The 27,593-nt window shown below is 42.4% G+C and overlaps 1 protein-coding gene across 2 annotated transcripts in view; it reads left to right on the top strand.

Annotated features, from left to right (window-relative positions):
- Window positions 1-6,034: 6,034 nt before the first annotated feature.
- LOC137563348 (nuclear receptor ROR-alpha A) overlaps window positions 6,035-27,593 on the top strand; it is a 488,133-nt gene continuing 466,574 nt past the window's right edge. Inside the window, exon 1 of one of the 2 annotated variants that reach the window (XM_068275692.1) lies at window positions 6,035-6,320. In XM_068275692.1, coding sequence (XP_068131793.1) covers window positions 6,164-6,320 — 157 coding nt within the window. In that variant the 5' untranslated portion in view covers window positions 6,035-6,163. The remainder of the gene's footprint in view (window positions 6,321-27,593) is intronic. The other variant, XM_068275694.1, reaches the window with a different exon arrangement.

The following is a 27,593-nucleotide window of genomic DNA, read 5'->3' on the forward strand; positions in this document are numbered from 1 at the left end:
GTATAATAACTGGTACCAGAATTTTCTTAATTTTAAGGGGAAAAACCGAGTCGCCTAAGTGAAGTTCACGAACTTCACCTAGGCGCTGGAGTTTTCCGAAGCCTTCTTTGCAGAGCAAGTTTGAGCAAAATTACCCTTCTCCCCACAATACATACACAATCCTTCCTGCCTCCTCCTAAGCTTCTCCGCAGGTGACAATCGGGAGAAGCCTAGTTGCATGGGTTCATCAACAGTATTAGAATTACTTGACCTAAGGTTCCCTGACACGGAATAGACCTTACCCTGACGTCGGTGTCTAATCCGCCTGTCAACCTTTATGGCCAGAGAAATAGCATCCTCAAGATTCCTAGGCTCAGGATGGCTTACTAATACATCTGCCCAATTTAACCTTATTTCCTAGGGCTAATACTAATGAAGGCAGGGGATCAGCAGGCTACTCGGGCAATTTGCATTATCTAAAATGAAATAAATATGTCAGCCTTCATATCCCCATCCCTTCAGGTTCCCTTTAACTGCCCTGACGCCTAACCCTAATGCTGGATACACACCATGCATTTCCGCGTTCGTTGCGTCTGTCGATACGCATCGATTCGATTATTTCCGACATGTCAGATTCACGTTTCGATGGATTGTTAGGTCGATTTGCCATACTTTACATGGCAATCGACCTAAAAATCATCGAAATGCGTTCGGAAATGCTCGGAAATAATCTAATCGACGCGTATCGAAGGACGCATTCGACAAGGAAACGCATGGTGTGTATTCAGCATAAGGCCCTGTTCACAGTGCTCAGTTGCATTGCAGAATAATTCTGCATGCCAACTCACTAAAGCCTATACAATTCGATGGGGCTGTTAATAGTTACAGATCGCATTATTCTAACTCAAACTCACTGCATGCAGACTTTGTATTAAGGTCTATGTCTATGTCCTATGATTGTCTATGCAGTTCACACTCATTATAAGGTGTCCATTATGCAACTGACCACTGTGAACCTAGCCTAAGGCTGAGTTGACAATGGTGCATTGCATAATGCAGTGTTTCTCAACATTTTATTGATATGTACCCCTTTTAAAACCTTGAACTCACCAAGTACCCCCTAGCATAGTAAACATTATCACAAGTACCCCTTAACAAAGATACTGTATATTTAATCGTAGTGCATGATAATTAGTTCTAAACAATTTCCAAGTATTTACTATTGCTTTTAATTCACCAAAATATTAATGTGGTGTTGTTTAAATAAGATTTATCATTTTCTAAAACTCTAAATTTGTTATTCTTGGTTAAGTATATCAAGCCCGAGTACCCCCTGGAACTATCAGAAGTACCCCCTGGGGTGCGCGTACCACACGTTGAGAACCTAGGGCATAATGTACACGTTATGTGAACTGCAATGAAGACTGGACATAGATGTTAATAGAAAGCCTGTGTAGTGAGTTTTGTTTTTTTAAAATTTATTTATTGAATTTATAAAGGCGCCAACATATTACGCAGTGCTGGACAATAAATATATACAATGATACAAGGATGACAGACATAACAAGGTTATACAACATAGAGCAAAGTTACATATGCAAATTGTACAAAATACATGATCATGAGATATGGGCTGGTTAGGTACAGATCAGTGAATAATGGCGCACAGCGCCTATGCATAAAAATGGCGCCGCATTAAAAAGATACGCTTATCGCTATATATCGTTAGTACTGCATAATAATGGCGCACAGGGAAAAAAGAAGAAAAACGGCACACACAAACGTTATTTATCAATAGTGGCACACACTGACGTTATTTATCAATAGTGCCGTTCATTTGCCAAACAGCAGACGTTATTGCACACAGTAACGTTATTTATCAATAGTGCCCTACATAAGCCAAACTGCAGACGTTATTTAACTGCAAAACGGTGAATGGATTTAATGTTACATTGTCAAGGTTAGGGTTAGGCACCACTGGGGGGTGTCTTAGGGTTAGGCACCACAGGGGGGTCTTAGGGTTAGGCACCACCAGGGGGGTCTTAGGGTTAGGCACCACCAGGGGGGGGTTAGGGGTTAGGGATAGGTACAGAGAGGGTTCTTTGTGTTAATGCTAAATAACGATAAGGCTTTAACGCTAAATAACAATAAGGCTTTAACGTTAAATAGCGATAAGCGGCAAATGGATTAGCGGCAACACCGTGCGCCATTATTCGCAGGCGCCATTTTCAGATGGATCCGGTTAGGTAGGCCCAGTAATACAAGTACAGGCTGTCATAGGACAGGAGCACATGATCCTGTAGGTTACACTAGGGAAAGGAGGACCCTGCCAGAGGCTTACAATCTAAAGGGTGGGGTGGAAAAATTAGGTTGGGCTGTGAAATATTCAGTAGAGAGTTACTGTGTGGTAGGAGGTGGGTAGGCCATCATAAAGAGGTGGGTTTTGAGGGCTTGCTTGAATGTGTTGAAAGAGGGAGCAAGTCTGATAGGTAGTGGAAGGGCGTTCCAGAGGGTGGGGGTGGCTCTTGAGAAATCCTGCAGGCGGGCATGGGAGTGGAAGATGCGTTGGGTGGTGAGGCGAAGGTCGTTGGAGGATCGGAGGGGGCGACCTGGTGTATACCTGTGAACAAGCTCCGAGATGTAGGTAGGGCAGGTTTAGTGCACAGATTTATACGCCAGGCATAGAATCTTGAAAGTTATCCTGAAACAGATAGGGAGTAGGGAGCCAGTGCAGGGTTTCACAAAGGGGAGATGTGGATGCGGAGCGGTGCGAAGAATGGATGAGTCTTGCAGCCGCGTTCATCATTGATTGAAGGGGGTGCAGTACGTTTCAAGGGGGGGGGGCCAGAAAGGAGGGAGTTACAGTAATCAAGGCAGCTGATGATGAGGGCATGGATGAGCAGTTTGGTCGTGTCCGGGATTAAGAAGGGGCGGATCTTGGAGATATTACGGAGGTGGAAACTGCAGGCTCTGGTGATGTTTTGGATGTGTGGGATGAAGGAGAGGGCAGAGTCCAAGGTGACGCCCAGACAGCGGGCCTGGGAGGTAGGGCGAATGGTTGTGTTGTCGATTGTGAGGTGGAAATCTGGGAGGGGCGCAGCAGCATTGGGTGGAAAGATCAGGAGCTCAGTTTTTTCTAGGTTAAGCTTCAGGAACCTAGCAGACATCCAGGAGGAAATTGTTGAGAGACACGAGGAGACTTTGTTTATGGTGGTGGATGAGAGATCTGGGGTATGGAGGTAAATCTGATTGTCATCGGCATAAAGGTGGAATTTGAAGCCCAGGGAGGAGATAAGCTTGCCAATTGAGTTAAGGTGGCCACTAATGATCCAACCCTTTTCATCCAATTTTACCAAATCTATGTAGTAGAAGAGTAAACTAAGTCAATATATTGACAGGATAATTAAGACAGTTCCCTTATATAGAGTGACCAGATTTTTGTGGGTCCAACCTGGGACGGGGAGGGGGGCGTGGGGGGGGGGGGGGGGGGCGCGCGCAGCGCGCCGCGTCGAAAAATGGGCGTGGCCATGACATTGTATGGGCGGAGCTAACGTAATGATGTAACAGTGAGGCATAAGAAAGCAGTGTTTACGCCATGATGTGGACAAACGAGACTTTGCATCATGGGTGTGCAGAAACTGTGTGATGCTAAAAGTATACCGTAACCACAAAGCAGCAAACATAGCCATCTATGACCATTAAATAATAAATGCAGTAACGGTTACCCCGGAAACCAGAAAATAAACGCAATAGGCAACATGTCAGCACAAAATAACCGCAATGCGGGCAACATGTCAGTATAAAATAAATGCAATGCGGGCAAACATGTCAGTACAAAGTAAACGCAATGCGGGCAAACATGTCAGTACAAAATAAACGCAATGCGGGCAAACATGTCAGTACAAAATAAACGCAATGCGGGCAAACATGTCAGTACAAAATAAACGCAATGCGGGCAACATGTCAGTACAAAAGAAACGCAATGCGGCAAACATTTCACCAGAAAAGAAACGCAATGCGGGCAAACATTTCGCCAGAAAAGAAACGCAATGCGGGCAAACATTTCACCAGAAAAGAAACGCGCTGCGGGCAAACATTTCACCAGAAAAAAACGCACTGCGGGCAAACATTTCGCCAGAAAAGAAACGCACTGCGGGCAAACATTTCGCCAGAAAAGAAACGCACTGCGGGCAAACATTTCGCCAGAAAAGAAACGCACTGCGGGCAAACATTTCACCGGAAAAGAAACAATGCGGGCAAACATTTCACCGGAAAAGAAACAATGCGGGCAAACATTTCACCGGAAAAGAAACAATGCGGGCAAACATTTCACCTGTAAAAGAAACAATTCGGGCAAACATTTCACCTGTAAAAGAAACAATGCGGGCAAACATTTCACCTGTAAAAGAAACAATGCGGGCAAACATTTCACCTGTAAAAGAAACAATGCGGGCAAACATTTCACCTGGAAAAGAAAGCATTGATTTACTCACCTGGCAGAAGTCTCCGGCCTCTGGCGCGCTGCTCCTGGGACCGTCTTACTTCTCCTGCAGTCTCCCGCGCTGACAGGGCTAGGGCAAGATGGCGCCCGAAGCCCTGTACTGGAGACACAAATAGGTCTCCAGTACAGGGCTTCGGCAGCCATCTTGCCGTAGCCCTGCTCTGCTCTGCCGGTGTCGGAACAGACACCGGAAGAGGAGGCTGGAGCGGGGCTGCAGGCAATGAACTGGCACGGCGTCTGTAGACGCCGCTGCCAGTTCATTGAGGAGAGAGTGGCCAGAGTCCCGAGGCCGGGACGTCCCGCTGCCGGAAGCGGGACGTTTCCCAGGACCTCATTAAGCCTGGGACAGCGGACCCCGAATCCGGGACGCGTCCCGGGCAATCCTGGACGTCACTCTACCTTATATTACATAGAAGTGGTAAGATTGGATGAAAAAGATTGGATCATTAGTGGCCAGTGGCCACCAGTAGAATAGTGTGTTCCGTTACAATGCAGTACTGTTAAAAAAAAGCCCCATAGACAGGGGCGTAGCAATAGGGGGTGCAGGGGTAGCGACCGCATCGGGGCCCTTGGGCCAGAGGGGCCCCGAAGGTCCCTCCCTCAACTACAGTATTAGCTCTCTATTGGTCCTGTGCTCATAATAATCACTTCTATAGATACATTAAATAGTGGTAATCACTAACAAACTGTTCCCCATCCCCTTCTTGCATCTCTGACACTGTAGTTGCCATTGGCAGGTTTTGGTGCGCCGTATCAATTGTCATGTATACAGTGCTTGGGGGGCCCCATGTAAAACTTGCATCGGGGCCCACAGCTCCTTAGCTACGCCACTGCCCATAGAACTATATGGGCAGTGAATTGACATGCAGAATTATTCTGCAATGCATATGATGCACTGTGAACTAGTCCTTCGGGCCCTTTCACACTACATCCCTTACATTGCAAAATAATTATGTGTGCGTTTAAGCACACCACGCACAGTGTGAATCCAAATTGGCACAAAGGGGCTGATATCGTTATATACCAGCCGTGCACTGGTACTATGTCATAGTCAAAAACCAGTGGGCGTGGTCGTTATAGCCCAACACCAACACCCAAACCACAAAATCTGTTAATGCCTCATTGCAGCACAGGTGGATTGCTAATACTTTAAAGGAAAAAGTGGTGTCAAATAGAAAGTAATGTCACTGTCAAATTATGTGCCGACATGTTATGTGCTGACATGTGTTTTTGTATTTTTTTTTCTTATAAAATTCTGTTTTTCGTTCATCCATAAGGGTGCTTTTGAATTGATTACCACGAAATAGATAGCGTATATCATTATGACTCTGCACTTACAAGTTAAAATGAGATGCCGTCTGTCTTCACAGAAACTTTGTGCAGCGTGTGATAATCTACTGGTGCTGCGCATCTCAGCACACAGACCTCTGAACATGTGTTCTTCTTATAATAAATCCCAGCACCTCACATAGCTTCTCTCTAGCGCTGTCAGTGGCCATTCGTGGTAACTGTTCTTGTATCACACACTCTTTCCCTCTGTGTCTCTCCCTCCTTCCTTTCCTTACCATAGAGTTGCATTGACACAGAGACAGAGGGAGTCTATGAGCCTCCTCCCAGCAATATCTTACATTGGGGGGGATACTAATCCTCAAAACCCCACAACATCTTTCTTGTGGGGGAATAATGGATCCTTGTTCTCCTGCTAGCCCTGATCCAGCTGTGGAAACAGAGATCAACAAGCCAGCCACCCAGCCAAGGGACCCCCAGGAACCTGCAAGAAGAGGAGATCACACAGGAGCTGCAGGAAGGCACAGCTACCCTACTACCACCACCAACAGAGGTACCAATCACCAAAATGATGTGGCATGTACAGGGAGGAAAGCGAGATGCGGGGAGAGGCAGCGTTGGGCTTTCATTATACATGCATGGAGGGAGATAGAAGCAGGGATGGGAGGATAGTGGAAGAGGACAGCAGAGCAGCCTTGGAAAAACTTTGACAGCTTTTTTTTGTGTGGGGAGGAGGGGTGTTAATTAACCCTTGCGGTTCAGCAGTAGCCTGAGAGCTTTGCATCCAACAGGGCTGTATTCTGCTTTGAAGTGCATTAAAAGTGACATTGTGCAAAAGTTTGAAGTGAAAGCATTTGCACTGACAGAAGCAATAATGTTAGTAGGGGGTGGTTTGACCTGGGTACCACTCCTCCTGATGCCTCTTGCACTTCTCCATCACGTTATATCTGCTCTGCACTAAAGTGGCTGTAAAGCTGCACAGGGGGCAGGTACAGTACAACTACTTTCGCTTCCAGTTGCCAGCTAGTGAGCAAGAGTAACCCCTTAAATGCCAGGAATGGGAGAATGGCTTGTGGAGGAGCATTACAGTGCTGGGCGCCTGATATTGTGAATGGGTGAACGCTCAGACTTCAGAACCGCACCATGGCTTGTGCATTGTTTTTGTTTTGTTATTGCTGAGAGTGAAGCAGCTGTGCACTGCCATCTTTTCTGTTTGCGTGGCTTTCTGTTAAGTCGTTCAGTCGTCTGCCACCCAAGGGTTAAGGATTAACCACATTGCTGCTCTGGCACAGCTACATGTTTGACAGCACTAGTGAGAGCTGCGTGTTCAGAATGGAGTTCAGTATTAGGCAGTTTGTATTATGTAATACCATTAATATGTTAATTATATGTTTTGTACTCCACAGGGATTACATTATAACGCTGTAAACATTACAGCTCGGCGTTAAAATTAAATGAAGTCCATGTGTGCAATGAGTGTGAATGGGCTACTGAAATGAATGCATGAAGAAATGCATATAGTCAGTGTGTATATATATATATTATTCTATAATGGAACTTATGATGCTTGTTTCCCAGTACATGCTGACAGTCTTCTAAGTAGGGAAATGGTATGCTAGCCCAGTATTGTAATTGTTACAGTGCTGTGTGTGTTTACAGCAGAACAGTATATCTGCTGTCCTCAAGAACCCTCTGAGGCCTGATACTTTGCTATACACAGGTGGGACCATGTGTCAGTGGCAGTGGCCTTTTACTCTTGAACAGAAAAGCCTAAAGCTGGCTTGAGCATAGTCCTCAAAGCCAGGCTTCCACTTGTGTCTAAACATGCGTCTAAATACACCACTGTAAATGTCACTCTAGTTAATGATTCTTGTTTCAGTGAAATATGTTACAAAAAAGTTTTTGTTGTTTCTATGAGGTAATAATAGTGTTAAGTAGAATATGACACTGTCTTTTGTACCATGTGACAGTGCTAGTTTATGCAAGAGTGGCATTGTAGTCTTCAGATGACGTCAGTATTATGTAACCTGGTAGTAAGTGTTCGCGTCAGTATGAACATGGCTTTTCAACTGGCAGAGCTGATGTTTTGTCTAGTGAAACTCATATTAGTGTTCCATGGAATAATGTCTTCCGAAACCTCATCCTCGGAGCGAGACTGATTGTTGCTGAAGTCCACATGATCTTCCATCAATACCATTTATGTGCACAATGCCCCCATAAAGATGGATGTGCTTATGTCATGTTCTGACAAATGCTCATAAAGTTTAATGAAAACTTGCCTGTTTCATTTCTCATTTCATTAGTATAACATGACAATAGCAAACATCTGAGGGGCTGCTTTTATCAGAAGATATTAAGATATTATACTGAATCACTCTAAGGTTAAGGCACCCAGAGACACGAGACGCATGTTGCCTGATATGATCAAGAATGATGAAATCAGAACACAGTTGTGTTTTTGTGGGTTACTCCCTATCCGTGCAGACGCCTAAGGCCAGTGTACATCAGAGGAATTAGTGATTTACTAGGATGGATTTTTCTGGATGATTGCTATCATTTCAAGAAATAGGGGGACTTAGGCCTTGTTTACAGTGGTCAGTTGCATTGCAGAATAATTCTGCATGTCAACTCATTACCCTAAGGCTAGGTTCACAGTGCTCAGTTGCGCAGCAGAATAATTCTGCAAGTCAACTCACTGCCCATACAATTCTATGGGCCTGTTCACCGTAACAATCATGTTTTTCAAACTTGCTGCATGCAGGCTTTGTATTAAAGTTTATGTCCAGTTTCCATTGCAGTTCACACTCCTTATAACAGCTGCATTATGCATCTGACCACTGTGAACCTAGCCTTACAATTCTACAGGCTTTTTTTTGCAGTAAGGCTGGATTCACAGTGGTCAGGCATATCGCACATGTTATAATGACTGTGAACTGCAATGGGGACCTGCCGTAGACTTTAATACAAAGCATGCATGCAGCGAATTAGAAAAATGTGATCCATTACTGTGAACAGGCCCATAGAAATGTATGGGCAGTGAGTTGACATGCAGAACTTTTTTTCCAACGCAACTGAGCACTGTGAACAGGGCCTAACGGATTGTGTTATTCTAACTTGCTACATGCATGCTTTGTATTAAAGAACAAGCGACACCCAAGCTAAACTAGAAATAAAAAACACATATATAAGTAGATAAATACTACTTTTACTTGCATAACAGATGTATTGTGCTATCCACGTAATGATTCCTGTGAATTTTATAAAGGAAAAGCAGAAAATACTATTCTAGGCAGTGGCCATCTTGCCAAGCTAGTGCTGACATCATATCCTACCTGACTCTTGTTTTCCCCCCTCCCTTCTCTTGCTCATTGTGTATTCATTAGCTGCCCTCCTCCCAGAGTCTTCAGACACTCCCACTGAGGTGTATACTAGGAACTACACTGTCTTATCCTCCAATCGCTGAGTCACCTCAGCCTTGCTTGTAAACACAAGTGAGCAGAGGTGTTTCAGATAAGGAGCTAGGCAGGGAAATAAATGTAAGAGGAGGAGTATATTATAGATAAAAATAATTCCCATCATTCAATTATTCGGAAGTGTTTGGCACTAGGGCCAATGCTCCTAAAGTATGTGATAACTCCAAACCATAACTGCAGAAAAAGTTTTGCAAGTTTTGAATGCAGGATTAGCTTCTTTTCCACTTAATACACTCAGACCAGTTGCTGTTGAAATTTGATTTTTATGGTGACAATACAGCTTTAAAGTCTATGGCCAGTCTCCAAGTCTCCAAGTCTATGGCCAGTCTCAAGAGTGTGCCTGTGACCTAACACTACATTGCCTATACCCTAACCTGAACTAAAGCCTTACATTTACCTCCTGTTAGTGTTAGGGTGCATAGTTCATACTATGGGAGTTGTGCTGCATTATAATGTGAGTTATAACCGCACAGCAAAGCACTGCAATGGTCCAAAAACAGGCCTATTTGCATTGGCCCATTGGCTTCATGTTGCATCAGGGTCTGTCGTAGTAACGCAAGAGCTGTGCACTGCCAAATGGATGACAACAAGGTAACGAGCATTGCTGTAAGATGCCGGATTTGAAATCTGTTGTGATGTGTCGCAAGCACTTTGCAATGGATTCAATGTGAACTCTGCTATAGTGTTTACTCACCCTAAAGCTATGCAGTGTCTGGTTGGTATACCACAAAGCTGAGCAACCTGTGTTGGGCCACCAGTGCAGTCCTGACCCTATTCCTTCCACTGAATGGAGCAATGCTGCGCAGTACACAGACATGCATACTGCAGCATGATCTTGCACTGCTCAGCAGTAGCAACATCAGACATCACTTTCTATGCAGTGTCTGATGTCTTTGCAGATCTCAAGTACTTTTTCCATATTTTGTCAGAGGAGTTATTTTAATATTTGTCTTGTAATTCTTTTTATTAGCCTGGAGATGCAGTCACACTGAGACACTACATCCCCCAGCATGTATTTTGGTGGCCGGGGGCCCCATAAGGGAGGTACATAATGAGTGTGCCTTTGGGGGGCAGGTGTTGGAATGAGCCTATGAGGTGCTGGTCGACAGGCCTCAGGCCTGTCGAGGAGGTGCCATTTTCTCTACCCAACCGGCTGCATCTGCCAAATGTTGCAGTTCCTGGCATTGTCTCTCTTGTGCATGTGCCACAATACATTCGGTAATATGTAGTCCTTGGATGATAGAACAGCGGTGTTGGAACGTTTCCATTTGTGTAGGGAGAGAGAAAAAGGAACAATCGAGAGCCCCCAATAGTGTATTATTGTAAATCAGTTAGCGTCAAATTAATAATAGTAGAATTATTCTCACAAGTGTGGGTTGCCAAGTTCAGGCAACCACTTGTAACACAGACGGGGAGATTAGGCCTGTCCCCGCTCAGGGTAAAAGTCGCTCTCTGTACAGAAGAAAAAAGGTGTCCACACCCATCCACCAGGTGGATAATCACGTAATGAAGGAAACAGAGGTGCCAATAGAATAAAAAATTGATGCCAATTAAAACCAATTAAAATGTGGGCGGCAATGGTTGATTTGCCTACCCTAGAAAAACCAAAGACCACTATGTATGGTAAAAGGATATAATTTTTAATCAATTTTAAACTCCCCAAAAAAAAAAAATTGGTCTGCAACGCGTTTCACGGGACACAAGCCCGCTTCCTCAGGCAAAACACATAAAGGCAGGAGCAACCAAGTAGTGGTCAGTACTAGTACTAGCAGTAACAGAGGCGCCACACTAGTACTGACCACTACTTGGTTGCTCCTGCCTTTATGTGTTTTGCCTGAGGAAGCGGGCTTGTGTCCCGTGAAACGCGTTGCAAACCAATTGTTGTTTTTTTTTTTTTTTTTTGGGGGAGTTTAAAATTGATTAAAATGATATCCTTTTACCATACATAGTGGTCTTTGGTTTTTGTAGGGTAGGCAAATCCACCATTGCCGCCCACATTTTAATTGGTTTTAATTGGCATCATTTTTTTATTCTATTGGCGCCTCTGTTTCCTTCGTTTCCATTTGTGTGATTGGTTTGTAATGTAATTTTTCCCAAATGTCGTTCCTGTTGCATTTTTTGTGCAATTGAACTTCTGTACATACAGTAGTATGAGAGCGCAGGAAAATTGTGCTGCTATGTGTTTTCTTTATTTGCAATTTGTTAATTAAAGTATTTTTTTCCTTCTAGTTTTTTTTCTTTTGGCGCAAATCTAAACCAAAAATGCTCCGTAATCAGTACAACCATCAGATTGCCCGAAAATTGTGTGGGAATCACTGTAGTGGTGCAATCGTGTTTGTTAGTGGAAAAGAATGCTGCATTCACAGTGGTCAGTTGCATAACGCACGTGTTACAATGAGTGTGAACTGCAAGCAGACTTGACATAGACTTTAATACAAAGCCTGCATGCAGCGAGTTAGAATAACACCATCCGTTACAAAGCAATACTGTGAACAGGCCCTTTAGGATTGTATGGGAGTGAGTTGACATGCAGAATTATTCTGCAGTGCAACTGAGCACTGTGAACTAGCCCTAAGCATGTATAATGAGAATGCAGGATATACTCCCAGCCTTTTCTTGACCAGTCAGCATCATGTGATGTTTACAAACATCATGTGACACTAATTGGATAATAATAGAGAAAAAAAACCTCTGCTCTAATAATAGTCCACACAAGGCCTGGTGAGGAGTCTATACTGTACATCACAAGAAGGCTTCAAGTTTTCATAAACAATGAAAGTTTTTTGTGACATAAATATGCAGTGTACATAGAAGACGGCACATTAATAGAGTGATATTTTGGGGATTTTTGTAGATTGTCCCCAAAGTGTTGTCTCTCAAAGAAAATGCTAGTGATGCTGTAAAACTAAAATGTCCCTATTTAATGCAATAGTGTATTATCCTGTGTTAGCCATCAGGTGAGGCAGGACGTTTTGAATCGGGATGATACCATTTACAGGCTATTTAAGCTCACAGTATCTAATAAAGCAATCTTCAGGGCTAGTAATAATTCTGCATGCCAATTTAATACTATGGGGCTGTTCCCAGTACTGCATTGTAATAGATTGCATTATTCTAACTTGCTGTATGTAGGCTTTATATTAAAGTCTATGTCCAGTCTCCATTGCAGTTCACACTCATTATAACTAGTGATATAGGCGAACAGCTCGCCTGCATAGGAGAACAGCTCACCTGCAAATAGCTACGGCCCTGTACTACATCCAGGTTGCTGTCTCTCAGTAGTATGCATGCGCTGGAGCAGATGCGTCCAGTAGTATGCATGCCCTGACCCGGCGGTGTGCGTCCTTGATTGTGCGCCTGTGGCCAGGCACGCTTTGAGCATGTGCGTGATGTCACGAAGCTAGCCCGGCCACAGGCGCGCAATCAAGGACATGTACCGCCAGGCCAGGGCATGTGCACTACTAAATGCGTCTGGTCCAGGGCATGCGCAATACTGAGAGACAGCAACCCGGGAAGTAGTGTAGGGCCATAGCTGTTTGCAAGCGAGCTGTTCTCCTACATCACTAATTATAACGTGTGTTTGTGTGTTATGCTACTGACCACTGTGAATCCTGTCTCAGAATCTAAAACCCCAAGTCTGAAGAGGGTATTAAAGGATATCAGAGGCAACAAAATAAATCTACCTTTACTTATCTGGGGCTTCTTCCAGTCCTTAGAAGTCACATGTGTCCCTCAATGTAACTCCAGCGAGGTACACACTAGAGCTGCAACGAGGGACACATGTGACTTCTAGGAGCTGGAAAAAGCCCCAGGTAAGTAAAGATGAATTTATTTCATTGCCTCCGATATCCTTTAAGCTATGTACACATGCTAGATAATTGTCATTTGAAACATACAACGAACTACAGATATCACCGTCTTGGACAACAATCGTTGTAAAAAATGTAACCTAACAAAGTTAAACAACAATGACGAGGAGCCAAATTCTGGTATTCTGCCCAATCCAATTGGCGGATCAATTCAGATAACTATTGGGCAGATATTGTGCAGTCAGCAGGTGTTTACAGTGTTGTTCAAATGACATTGTTCCAGAGCATGCGTGCATATGTTGTGTGATATGTCACTTCTGCTTGTGTGCGCAGTGTTCCAATGATATAAATGACTGGAATATTGGAGTGTGAACAAAGTCGTTAAATAGACTCCTTGTTCCTTTTTCCACGTGATGTCATTTGAGTGACGTTGCTTGTTTGTGTGCGCCAACTTTTATCTGCTGTGCATACAGACCTTTACTGAAAGTTTTGAATCTTTTTAAGTCCAGTTGAGGCCCTGTTCACAGTGACCAGTTGCATTGCAGAGTAATTCTGCATGTCAACTCACTGCCCATACAATGCTATAGGGAAGTTCACCTTACTGCATTGCAAATTATCACGTTATACTAACTACCTGCACACAAGCTTTGCATTAAAGTCTATGGCCAGTCTCCATTGCAGTTCACACTCATAACACGTGCTTTATGCAACTGACCACTGTGAAGCTGTTTCGTCTTAATTCAGAACATTCAGCATATTTAATTCCTTTTTTCAAGTGAACTTCTACCCAGGTGTTTGTGAAGCAAGACTGAATCATAAATTGTGCCTGCCCTTTTCTCTCTCACTAACCTGCTTTCATTGGCCTGTTGTCACTACAGGGATGTTCATTTATCCTGTCACCAATATCACATGACTAGAGATGGTGATGGTTGGCCAGTAAGAGAAGTTTAGTGAGGAGGAAGGGGCAGGCATAATATACAGCTCAGCCCTATAATTATTCACATAAAAATGCAGCACCCTTAAGGCTGGTTTACACATAGTATAAAATTGTATCGTTTTCCAGATTGTACAAGCCAGATAAACAGAAAGAAAAACACATACAGTGCTTTGAAACTGTTCACACATTTCAGTTCTGTTTATCCCGTTAATGGAATGGAAAGCCCCAGTCTCAGTATTTTTCCGGACCTGAAGCTAAATGTAGTAGATACCATATGCTAAATGGACACAGTTGCAATCAATAGGAATGGACAGTATCCATTTACATAATACATTGTATTTGTTTAATTACCATTTCACTGGAAGTTTTTTTGTAGCACACAGCATTGTAAGAGGAGGATCAGCTGTATCCTGTCCTGCTTTGTGAGTTCTGTTCCTCTCCATTATAACTGATACAAATCTTGTGGAAAACTGATAGAAAACGGATGAACTGTACCGGACAGGACTGGAAAGGAACTGCACACATTTTCTTCTGATGTATGTGTGAAAACATCCTGCATGTGAACAGGGCGGGAGCATGGGTTAATTGCTTTCCAGTTGATTTGCTTAGGGAAACTCGTATGTTTGCTTTACCGTTGCACATAGATTGTGGTTATGAGAATAGTTATAGTTATGAGAATAAACCAGGGCTGTGGAGTCGGAGTTGGAGTCGAGGAGTCGGGGCCATTTTGGGCACCCGGAGTTGGAGTCGGGTAATTTTGGGCACCCGGAGTCAGAGTTGGAGTCGGAGTCGTTGATTTCATAAACTGAGGAGTCTGAGTCAGATGATTTTTGTACAAAATCCACAGCCCTGTTAAGTATTAGACTAAGGAGTCGGAGTCGAGGAGTCGGAGCCTTTTTGGGTACCCGGAGTCGGAGTTGGAGTCGGAGTTGTGGTTTCATAAACTGCGGAGTCGGAGTTAGAGTCGGAAGATTTTTGTACCGACTCCACAGCCCTGGAATAAACTTTTAACATGATAGATATCATTACACAAATTGATTATATTATAACACCACTTATTTTAGGGCAAACTACCACACCGCAGTGACTCTTTATTACTTATAGTAAGCAGTAATAAATGCATTAGTGGAGTTCTCCTACATCCAGTTGGGAGACCCAAGAATGAGCTGCGGCTCATATTATGATGTTATTATGACAATCCTAACAGATAACTTTTCTATAGCAATGGAAGGCAACTGGAAATGTGCTATTCAGCTGCTTTCAACAGTGGAGGAAAAATGTGATGGTTGCACTTTTCTACTATGTTTACCGAAGATGAATAGCATTTTGGTGGTACCTTGTGGCTCCAGATCACACTGTGCTGAGAGCGGCCCAGAGCAGAATGGAAATGGCCATGGTCTCATCTTACATGTATCTACAGCTGTCTCCAGTAGCCATTTTGGACTGATGCATCACATTTGAATATGAGAAATCACAAAAAAGCTAATTATAGATGTTAAATTTTTTTTTAACTTTCTACTTGTTGGTAGATAGAAAGCTATGCTTTATCTGTCCAGCACTTCCCCTGTGGTGTCACATTGCTGGTTTGCATGCAGATATCATTAAATAACAATAGGCAGGCAATTGTTTTATTTCAGGCTACGCCCGAGATTTGGGGAGTGCTTTTTCATGCAGGTTTTCCAGACACTGCATGCACGTTTGTACTTGACGTAACGCTCATGTTCACCATAGGCTCTCGATAACAGTCCATGTATGAACGTGTGTGGTGTCCAGAAGATAGGAACTTGCTGTCAGGTTTTTTTCCTCGCATGAAAAAATGCATCAGATGAGAACAGCCCACTGATAAATAGGCTGTAATGTATTTTTCATGTCTGGAAAATGCTGACATTTGGGTCTGGAGGAAATACAGCCTTTGTTCTCTGTCAAAATGTTGTTCTTCCTCATTTCCTTTCACCCAGGAGCTCATGGGTTTTTATTAATACTTGGGAGGTCTCAGGTAATGAAACTGAAGTAAGACCACCATGGTGGGGACACAGACAGCAGTAACAATGTATTACCCTTTCACACCATTTCAAACACTCATTTAAAGAGGAGCTGTTAGGTATAAGGTCTCAGAGAAAATAAACACATATATCAGTAGCTAAAGATTGGCTGTACTTACATTACATATGCATTTCACTGTCCACGTTTGGATTTCACAGAATTTGTATATAGTATATGCAGAGATAGATGCTCCTGACAGCTCATGGCAGGCTCCATGTTTTTCTGTCAAATGTGTCGTCATGTCCTGCCTGCTTCCTGATCACAGATAAGCTCCTACTTGAACAACACGGTGTGCAGTGAATATTAATGAGCCATGTGGCTAGGAACAATAGCTGACTCCTGCAGTGTACTCTGCCCGGATATTTATCAGTGCTACGCGCTGGACTGATTAGAAGCTCCTGTACCGTCTCATTAGCAGCCGAGGGGAGGGCCCCAGAATGCTTTGCAGTTTAGTATGCGGCTTGCGTCCTTATGGTTCTATAACAGCCTTTCTGATAAGCACACATCAAAGGTAACTGAGATTTTTATCTTCACTAATTGCTTTATGGCTTCCTTCTAAACTGTTTAACACAGGAGAATAGAGGTTTAAATTAGCTTCTGCAGCCTGACAGTTACTCTTTAAAAAAACTGAGCCCAACCAGCATGGTACTCCGAGACAAGACACAAAACATTTATATATTTTTTTCTCTTAGCAAACTCAAAGCGTCAGAGCTTCAGCCACCTAAAGGATACCAGAGCTGGGCACATAATTACGGGCAGAAGTATGCACACTCCCCCGCCTCTTCCGCCCTAGTGTCTGCGCTCCACTGAAAAGCAAGTGTCAGATGCTAAGTGAGCGCGACTCCACTTAGCATCTGACACTTGCTTTTCAGTGGAGAGCAGACGCTAGGACGGAGGAGGCGGGAGAGTGCGTGTACTTCTGCCCGTACTTATGCCCCGGGCAGAAGCAAAGACTGTCTGGGTTAAAGGTCAGCCAAGTTGCCAGGACAACGGGAAGGCAACAGCCTTGCCAATACATTATCCAGCTGACCCTGGCACTAAGCATCAAGGCTGGTGTCTTCATGACACACAGTAGAAAGCCTGTGGCCCCTAATGTGGTGATAACAGCCCACATAACCTTATGTGTAGTGTGCCTTCCACTCATGGATGGAGGACAAGTAGGTTGCACCTATCTTCCAGGTGACCTTGCAAAATGGTCCAGAATATTGTATACATTGGGTATAGTTGATAATCACACAAAAACCCCTAGAGCAGGGGTACTCAAACTGGGTGCCGCGGCACCCTGGTGCACCTCGGGCACATTTCAGGGGTGCCTCGGCATGCATCCCGATCCTTCATGCAATACCATCAGGTAATGCAACCACGCATTAATATGCAATGTGGCTGCATTACCTGCTAGTTAACCTTTAGTCCCCGCAACCATGGGTAAAGTTGAACATGAGAGGAATCGCTGTACCTAATAAGCATCACTAGCTACTTGGAGTGGGTTGTCCCATGATAAGGGTCATAATGGCATTTCGTGAGTTGTTTTTGCCGAGGGGTGCCTTGAAAAAATTTCAAAGCCACCAAGAGTGCCTTCACCCAAAAAAGTTTGGTAACCACTGCCCTAGAGCATTGTAAATTTAAGTCCAATGCCATTTTTTAGCTTTGAATATGTGTATTCACACTGCAGGGATTTCCTCTCACTTCCTTTCCCTGTGCCTTCTGTGGAGCTTTCTTGCTTTTCTATTAAAACTGATAGTCCTGGCGATAGGAACTCCTCCTCTCTATTTTAAAAGGTTTTCTTTGTTGCTATCTCTTGTCCCTCTTTGAGAGATTTCCACATTTCTGTTCCGGGCACAAAGTACTGACTTTCCCACGTTACAAAACTGCAGTAAAAATTCAAAAGTGGTTTTAACTCCTTACCAACCTTTCCAAAATAAAATAAACATTTTGTTGGGATTGTACCAGTGTCATAAATATCTAAAATCTCAATGTCATTCTCTTTCTTCTATGCCCCATGCTGAATAGTCTGTTTCCCCAAATAAACTGAGGTACCAGGCAGAGGTGCCCAGCTTCCCTGTCAGAGGCATGTATTCCCTGTCCTGTGATCTCAGCATGGAACTCCCTGCTGATGTAACTGGCCTATGAGATGTAGCAGGTCATATGGTGTACCGGTAATCATTTCTTGAGTATTGTGTATTTGGAGATTGAATTTGGCATGGTAAGATTTAGCCTGGGTTTGTGAGGCTGTTTTCATTGATTTTTAGGTGCATCTCACTTGTCTTTGAGCCTGTCTTGCTGGTGTCCCGGCTTGTAGCAATGGAGATAAGATGGAATGCCAAGCCCATGGCTGGTGACTTGGAGCAGTATGACTGCATTCATTAAAAAAAAAAACTTTCTAGACCATGTAAATTAAGATATAATGCAAAACATTTTTCTTATATCAGTTCATAGTTGATTTGTCTTCCCACATACATTTTACCATTTTACAAGCATTTTAGGCGTATCAATGTACTAAATTGTATAAATGTAATTAAATTAAGTGAAATGACCCATATGCAATTCACTTTTTCACCTGAGTTATCTCCTAGGGGATCATTTTCATTTTCTCTTTAAATTACATTTTGAGCATTTTACAACTTAAAAAGTACCCAAAAGTTGTTCAAAAAGTACTATCAAATTTATTTTGAGTATGTCCTTGCTTGCTGGAGGTGTAAAAGGCATTTTATGACAAGTTGTGAAATATCACCTAGGAGAAAACTCAGGTTAAAAAGTGAATTACATGTGGGCGCTTGTCATGAAAGCGATGAGTTATATATTGGTGCTTTATAAATACAATAAATAAATAAATAAAAATGTTTTTTAAACCACCAGCAAGCAAGAAAATACTCTTTGACAGTACTTTTTCACTAACTTTGGGGTACCTTTTCAATAGTAATGCTGTAACATAAATGCTGAAAAGTTATTTTGAAGAAAAAGTGAAAATGATCTCCTAGGAAATAACTCAGGAGTAAAAATGAATTGCATTTATAAAGCACAGAATAATTACACATACTGGCCGATATGTAATCAACTTGTCTCCTGAGTTTTATGACAGGTTGTGTTTTTTAGCATGAGATAGAAAGTCCAGGCCAGTAAAGAAGCCAGCAATCCTTGGACATTACAGTACCTGGCCAACATCCAGCACAAGCCAGCAGTGCAAGACTAGCACCAGCGCCAATACCAGGACAGGTCAGTACTACCCTTGTAACACTAGCACTAGTACCGAGGGTAAAAGAAAGTCAAGCCATATCGACAGATAGACAGACAGTTATGTGCTATGGTATGTCACTATTTCATTAAGTTTGTTATGGTGTGTCTCGACTTAAAAAAGATTGGGATCCACTATTCAAATGTATCTGCATATATAGGAAACAATTTGTAATGTTTTTTGAAAACATCTAAAAAGCTGGATGGTGGTTTGTAATATATTTTTTCCTTATGAGGCAGTGTTCCTAAATTGCATAATATTCAATAAAAATGTGCTTTTTACAAACTAATTGATTCCAGTTGTATGCTTCGAATTGTTCATTTTAGAACAGTTTGTGTTTCATACAACATTTATTAACAAAAAGGAAGATACCATCTCACAGTCAAATAGCCAATAACATAAAAGTAAATAACAATATAAGCAGTATGACAAATGCCACTGTGATTGCCCCATGTGCCCTGGGGAATAGCCAGATGTGCTAGGCTGCTCAGTCACCTCTGCCTCGCCCTCTGCACCAGTGGGATGGGAGTGAGTACATGGGGGGAATTTGAGGATTTTGAGATAAACAAGAGGTACACTTTGTACTCCTCTGGGCTGGCATGCTGCATTTTATGAACATTTGCGTTTGGTTTAAAAAGATAGGAGCTCAAGAAAATTGCATTGCAAACTCAGTGCTGAGCTATTTTCTGGAGATTTCCGTTTTATTTTTTTTAAGAAAAAAAACAAATTGTCAGGAAAATGAAAATAGAATCACTATGAAAACAAACAATTTCATGAAAATCAGGCCAAAACACAGGCAAAATGCTTGGTGTAAATAAAAAGAATTGCAGTTCACTTGCAATTGTGTTTCATAGTGGAAAACAGCCCTTAGAATTTGCAAGCAAAATACATATTTTCATTTTTCAAATCACAATTATCCTTTCTTTCTCTCACTATCTCTCTTTGGGTAAACCATTTACCAATAATAAAATGTAAATACAATTATTTATAAAGATCTTTACATTAAACTACAAAGAGGAACATCAGAGGTGGAAAGAGAGATGGAGAATTGCTTCCACGGGTAGAGGAACTGTACGTCCACAAGAGGAATAGTTGTGAGCTATGCACAAATATAAAAGTGGAATCTCCAAAAAGGAATGTCTGCAAAAATAAAGAGAAACTAGACAGGATCAGAATGTGCAGCTCTCAGTATCCACTTGGCCACAGTCTTTCCAACATAGTGGCGAGGTGGAGAGATACATCTTCTGCATTTGGATTGTAGAGCCACATACAGTTTACATATACTGTACGCAACATTATATATGTTTTCTTAAAAATAGACCTGAACTGGAAGTAAACTTATGAGATAATTAATAAATTATAATAAAAATACCCAGGAAAATTCTAAGGGCTGAATGTCTATGACTGGATTCTAAACAGCATCCATGACAGTGTAATGTAAAATCTGCTTCAGTCAGCTGCAAAACAAATTTTACAACTTTGTCTTGTTATCGGGATTGTTTCTCAGCCAAATAAAAGTGTTTTGACGTCTGTTTATTTTGTAGAAGACCCGAGGCTGGATTTGACTGCTGTTTGGCTTACCTTATTTGCATAGATAAAAATACAATTTTTTTAACCCTTGCACTGTAAAAAATAAAAGGTGACCTCAGACAAGTTATTAGGATAACTAGTACTATATGTTTATTGCATTCCATGTCAGCACAGGTACACTTTAAGGGATGGTAATGCTGGCAGTTGAGCCATAGGGTTGCCGTACAGTCGATCTGCTGATCTTCTGGGGAACAACTGCCATTTAGTTGTGATATAATGCAACCAAATGGTAGCATTTATAACCATACGTGTGAGAACTGCTGCTTGTAATGTCTTGGCTGAGTGGCTGCCATCTGCTCAGGTGTATGAGAATGGGTCATCCACAAGTGTCTAGCACCTGCAGTTCCCTGCTAACCCCGGCGGTTCTGCAGGACTGGTTGAAAGGCACTGGGCACACCACTGTTATCCGGGTATGTATATGTATGGCGCCGGTGAGTTGGGCACAGGGTGAACTGAACGACGGCTCACCCTGATGCCGCTCAATTTTCCGGCAGCATTCCCCCTCTATTTGCCAGAACCTCGAATTACCCATACGCAGGCCGCAGACTATAGCATTGTTGCTATAGCAGCAACCAGGTCAGGCGCTATGTGGTCGGTGCACGGCCCCGAAACCACCTGCTTCGCTGTTACCCATCCGTGTAAATGAGATGTTGTTTAAACTTCTTGCAGCACTATATTGCTGGCAGTTATACTCTTCAACTATCTTGTCATCCAAAACAGTAATTTGGTATTAGAACAGGGTAAAAAATTGTATTTTGATCTTTAGGATATGATGATAAAATATAATTGGAATGGCTCTGAGGATTACAGATGTAGGCAAGTGCATGATCACTGACACAATTGATAGGTTTTCTTTGGATGGAAGGATGTCACATTTTACACAATATAAGAAACGGATTGTTTTAGCATTTCTAACAGATGCCATCATTTCTCTTTAGTGGAAAGGTAAAGTTTGCGTCAAAAGGAAACTGTTGTATAGAAGCTAGAAAGGTTCTCATTCTGGCTCAAGATTGCTGTCAGCTGCCCAGACATAAATCGAATTTGCAAAGTATTGGTGCCCATGCCTTTAATGCTCATGGATGGGTCCTATGCTTTCCATTAACCAAAGTGGTTATTTGTGTTGGTGTTGAACACAAATCAGGAACAAAAGTTTTGGGTGAGAATTCTCCAATGCTTGTATGTAGGTTTATTGTTTCCTCTTTCCTTTATAACTGTAGAGAAGCTTTGCATTTGCTTTGTTGATTACAGTAGCTGTGAGTAGAAAGCTGGTAAAGAAAGTAGAGGTTGATAGTCCCCAATGACCCATTTGTCCATACAGTGGCGTAGCTAAGGAGGTGTGGGCCCCGATGCATGTTTTACAGTGGGGCCACCCAAGCACTCTATACATAACAATTGATACGGCGCACCAAAACCTGCCAATGGTAACTACAGTGTCAGAGGTGCAAGAAGGGGATGAGGAACAGTTTGTTAATGATTACCACTATTCAAAGTATCTATAGAAGTGATTATTACCAGCACAGGACCAATATAGAGCTAATACTGCAGTTGAGGGAGGGCCCCTCTGGCCCAAGGGCCCGATGCGGTCGCAACCTCTGCACCCCCTATTGCTATGCCCCTGTGTCCATATATCCAGTAGAAGATGACCGCCTTGGGGATGAGAGCCTTGAGCCGAGAGACACTGGTACATTGCTGATACTGGCACATACAAATGCTCTTTTCACTGAGTTTACTATTCATTTTTAATTATTGCAATTCTGATCACATAGAGGCAGATGTAATATGGTTAACGGTCATATAAGTTAAGGTATAAATAATACTAGTACTGTCTTTACTGTGCAGAGCAGTGTGTTAGCAGGTGACCACTGCCCTTCACTGTACTGATCTCTCCATAGCCAGGATGTGCTTCCCAAGTTTAAGGCGGTTGTAACATCCAATTTCTAAAATAGGACCCTATATGTCCCTCATTTTTTTCTATTTACCTGGTCCGGGTGACTTTGTCTAACTGCAGAAACTGTGCAGTGCCAGTGGGATTGTTTTTTTTTTTTTTTTGTAAGTTACAGTAACAATTTTATCTCAGCATGCGAATAACAGAACGCTTCCTATTTTGCATAAAATAAGGACACTAGGATTGTAAGCCTGTTGTTTAGGTGATGTTTGGAGTGGGAGGCACAGTTAGTTGTGGCAGTAGGGAGGTAAAATTGTGCTAGGTTGAAAAAAAGGGCAGAAGCTATGTCACTTTTGGCATCACAGAGTAACAGTCAAGCCGCGTTCACAGTGGTGTGTTGCAATGCATTGTAACGGCTGCTTTGTAGGGCGGCTTACTGCACTGCAATGCATCACCTATGTGATGTTCACAGTGCGGCCATATAATGAGTTGCAGCGTGACATCACACTTCATGCAATGCGCTACCACTAAACGCGCACATTAACAGTAACAGTACAGTATACTTTTCATTGACTGTATGCTTCACTGTATCTGACACAATGCGAGTATACTGTGCAACGCCACTGTTCCAATCCAGCAGGGACGCAAGGTCCACGTTAAAAATGGAAACCAGCAGAAGTAATCTTTTTTTTTTCGAAATACATTTCTCCTAAATCACTAAAAACAACAGGATAGGTACGTTAAATAAATACTTTCTTATTGGATGATTTTTTTAATTTTTTTTAGATAATATGGAATTTTATCCTACTTTAATGATTTACTTCCTGCAGTGCTCCACAAATGGAGTGTTTCCCAACATGCCCGGTTGTCAACTGCCCAGTATAGTAAAAAACAATTATGGGCCTGTCTTCCAAGTTTTCCCAATCAGACATCTAGTTATACTATGACTGAGCAGATGTTCTGTATCATGCGGTCATAAGGCCAATACCTCCCAAGAGGTTCAGGTGGCACCTAACTTTTCATTTTTGTTTAATGAGACATACTATATACTGTATTTCCTATCTGCTTGAGCATGCTAGTTGGCTGCTAAATACAGTGCAATTAGTCCCTGAATTTACAAATAATTTGGCCTCCTCTGCATTACAGTGGTAACACAGAAAATTAAACAAGGCAAATTCTAATAGCAATAAGTTAAGTACATACATAGAGGTGGTAAAATGTACTTGTTTTCATGGGCCAAATGTGCTTAATTGGCTGCTTCACTTTTCACTTTGGATTCAACTGTAGGGTGAGTACATCAAGTGTGACTATATGACACTGAACGTTGGAAGAACTGAACATGCCAGACAACATTTTCCAGCATCCCTGCATTACAGCAGAAACCTTGTGCTCTTTATGTAAAGAGGCAGGACTTTTAGGTAGGTAGTGAGCAATTGAAACCAGTCTGATAAGAGGAAACAGCCCACACTCCAGAAGTTTGATGTGTATGGATAGCTGCATGGCTGTAGGAAAGCTACAGATTGCCCAGCAAGCTGATGGTGAACCAGGCTGCAGGAAAGCACAGCTATTCAATCTTAAAATTTCATTTCCAAAAGTGACACGTATAATGTACACCAAATAACATGGCGGCTTTAGACTTTGCTTTGTCCAGCTTTGAGTACAGTTGGCCTTAAAAAGCAGTGTTAACATCCAGTGGGCACCGGGAGATGTGTGTTTTGACGTTGCCTGATTTTTCTCCGTCTCCATTCATGGAAGAATAGCTTGCTCAGATTTCATTGTTGATGGCAGTAAGTTGTAACCTTTATGAATACTTTATAACTTTATGAGTGGACATCAGCTGAGCCGTGTCTCCTGTGTTTTTGCTGGAAATCATTGTGGTGACTGCTAGCACGTTAAACAGCTTCCTAAAAGGACGTCAAGAAGCAATGATAATAAGTTGCTATTAATTATGTGGGGAGGCTATAGCGCACGGTGTAGTAATTGCAGCAAATTCCACTTAACCTTTGCATCAGTTTTGTAGTCAAATATACTCCCACATTTCACTAAATGTATCTGTGAGTCACTGCAACTTTTTTGATGCAAATTGGCTTTTCTTTGATGCAGTTCATTGATGGATGATGGGTTTGACACCACTGTCATCCTCGCGCGGTCCCACATCTCTGCAGTTAAATTGCTAAAGTAATATAATATTGTGGAGATGTAGTAAAGACCATCTGAGGAAAAGAGCCTGGCTTATGGGAGATTAAAGTGGGGCTGACCGGGTGAGCAAAGCAGTTCTTAGGCTGCACACTATTAGCTCCGCTCCTACATTCAAAGGGAATAATGACACTTTCCCTTCTCTAATAAATATGTGTTTTCCCCCCCTATCTTACACATGATGTGTTTTGCTTTGTGGCATCCTGCGGTCTAGAAGTATACCGATTCCTCTCTGTTGTTTCAGAGATGTCTTCCCTGTGTCGAAAGAATAGTTGAAGGGATATGCCATGCATAGTGGGAAAATAAGCCTGCAAGTTTAATTATTCTTATAAATAATGTATAAATCAGCTCCGGCTTTGAGAGAACGCTTGTCTTCTCGTGGCAAAGGGAAAAATATGATGCTTAACCCATTCATTCTGCATAATCTTAAGGCTGAGAGTATATCACTTATACACGATGTGCAGGGAAACGTGTATTGCCTGTGCAGGCACAAATGGGAAATTAGGTGGGTAAAAAAGAGATGAGGGGTTTCTTTTCTGGAATGCCATGAAAAGCAATGTGTTAGTTAAAAGTCCAATGAAAAATAATGTACACCTGCTAGGTGGTACCAGGAATATGCTGACAATGAGAACTTGGTAGGTATTTTTTACACATTGTTTTAGTGAAAAGGTCCTGTTGCACGGTAAGGGTTGGTTCAGACGGGGTTCTGAGGGACGGCTGGCGGCGGCTCACTTAGCCAATGCTAAATGCTTTAGGCATTGGCTCGTGGCGTTTTATTGCGCTGTTGTGTTTTGAGCCACCAGGACTGCACGGAAATGCTGAACGCAGCTGATGCTGGACGCTACATGTAGCATTCAAGAGGAGACAACTATTGTGGTGTTTACGCAAACATTGCTAAATGTGATCACCATCAGTTAAAACCCATTTCCATTATTTTGATTAGAGCAGCGGTCATTCACGCTTAAACAACGCTTTTGTCACCGCCCCAAAATGCAGAGTAAGCCCATGTAAACCCACCCTAATGCTGATGCAAACAATGTATGTATCCTTCCCAGTGTCAGTTTTTTTTAACTCATTTGTTTAACAACTCTACTAAACCATATTTATATTTACTACGTATACATATATAAATATATATATATATATATATATATATATATATATATATATATATATATATATATATATATATACTTTTCAGATATATGTTCATAGCTTACATACCATTAATGTACAAAACTGAGGTCCCTGTGAAGATGTTCATCTTGCATGACCGCTTCCTACACATGACAACTTGCCAGAATGTCAAGCAATTGGCCTTTCCTAGTCATGTGATACTACACAGTGGGATGGCCCATCCAGCTCACTGCAAGCCGTGCTGGTTGGCATTAAACCAGTTTCCTGAACCCAGGTAAACAGCACTATGAGAAATATGCACACAGTGGTATGTACTCCTGAGAACAATTTGAGGATGAAGAAGAGATCTGTTAATGGGTTTTAGGCATCCCACCAGATGTGACCCAAACCCTCTCCCCTGTCTGAATCTCTGAACATGCATCTGCACCTGCAGACTACACACACATAATGCAGGTAGATATGGACCTTCCACTTGCACAGTGCAGGTAGGGGCTCTGCATACTTCAAGTTCTTTTGCAGGAGACACCAAACTTTTTTTTTCTAAAGAAAAATAACAAAGGGATTTTGGGGAGGTGCCCAGTAAGTAATATTCTGTATGTTATGTTCTATATTACTCCAAATCAAAAATGGATAGAGTTACTGTATATACTCTCATGTAAGCCTAATATTTCAGCACAAAAATGTGTTGAAAAGTTACCCCCCTCGGCTTATATGTGAGTCAGTTGAACAGAACGGATGGTGGAGCAGGTTTTGTTACTTGCAGAGGAGCGTAAGGATCGTATACTAGTGAATCCTGCTCCCTGCTGTATCTGCGCCCCCATCCCCCGCAACATGGTGTGCAGAGTGCGCTGCTCAAGACTACCTGTGTCCCCTGACTTGTGGAGCAGAGTGTGCAAGCAATGTGCTAGTGGTGCAATGATCAGTGAGTCTTCCTGTGTGGCATTCGCTGTCTCATATCTATTATCCCATCTAGTGGTGTCTTGAGACACAACTATCATCCTTGTGGCACATATGGCTATGGGGAGGGAGGCTGACTTGTACTGGGGGCACATATGGCTACTGTGGAGTGAGCTATACTTGGGAGGGTTTTTTTTTTTTTTTTGTGAGTCAATCACTTTTTCCTGGTTTGTAAGGGAAAAGGGGGTACCTCGGCTTATACGCGACTTGCCGACCCGGCTTATATGCGAGTATATACGGTATCTTACTTCTTCTGATGGTGCATGCCAGTTTAATGGAAAATAATTAGTCAGGTCAACAGACTAATCATTTTCAATAAAAATCTTTTCCATTAAATTGATGTGCACCATCGGAAGAGGTAAGATACATCTGTCTATTTTGAGTGATATAGATCACAATGTACAGAATATTACTTACTGGACGCCTCCCCGACATCCCTTTGTGAGTGTCTAGGAACTTCCTCTGGAGGTGATAGTTTTTCCTATTTGTAGTCACCTTCAGTCCATAAACACCCGAGGAGAGCGACCAACCAGAATCTGGAGGATCTGGGATAACGAGTGGGAACGG

Source organism: Hyperolius riggenbachi, chromosome 3 (assembly GCF_040937935.1).
Source record: "Hyperolius riggenbachi isolate aHypRig1 chromosome 3, aHypRig1.pri, whole genome shotgun sequence".
In the NCBI taxonomy this organism is placed as follows: domain Eukaryota; kingdom Metazoa; phylum Chordata; class Amphibia; order Anura; family Hyperoliidae; genus Hyperolius; species Hyperolius riggenbachi.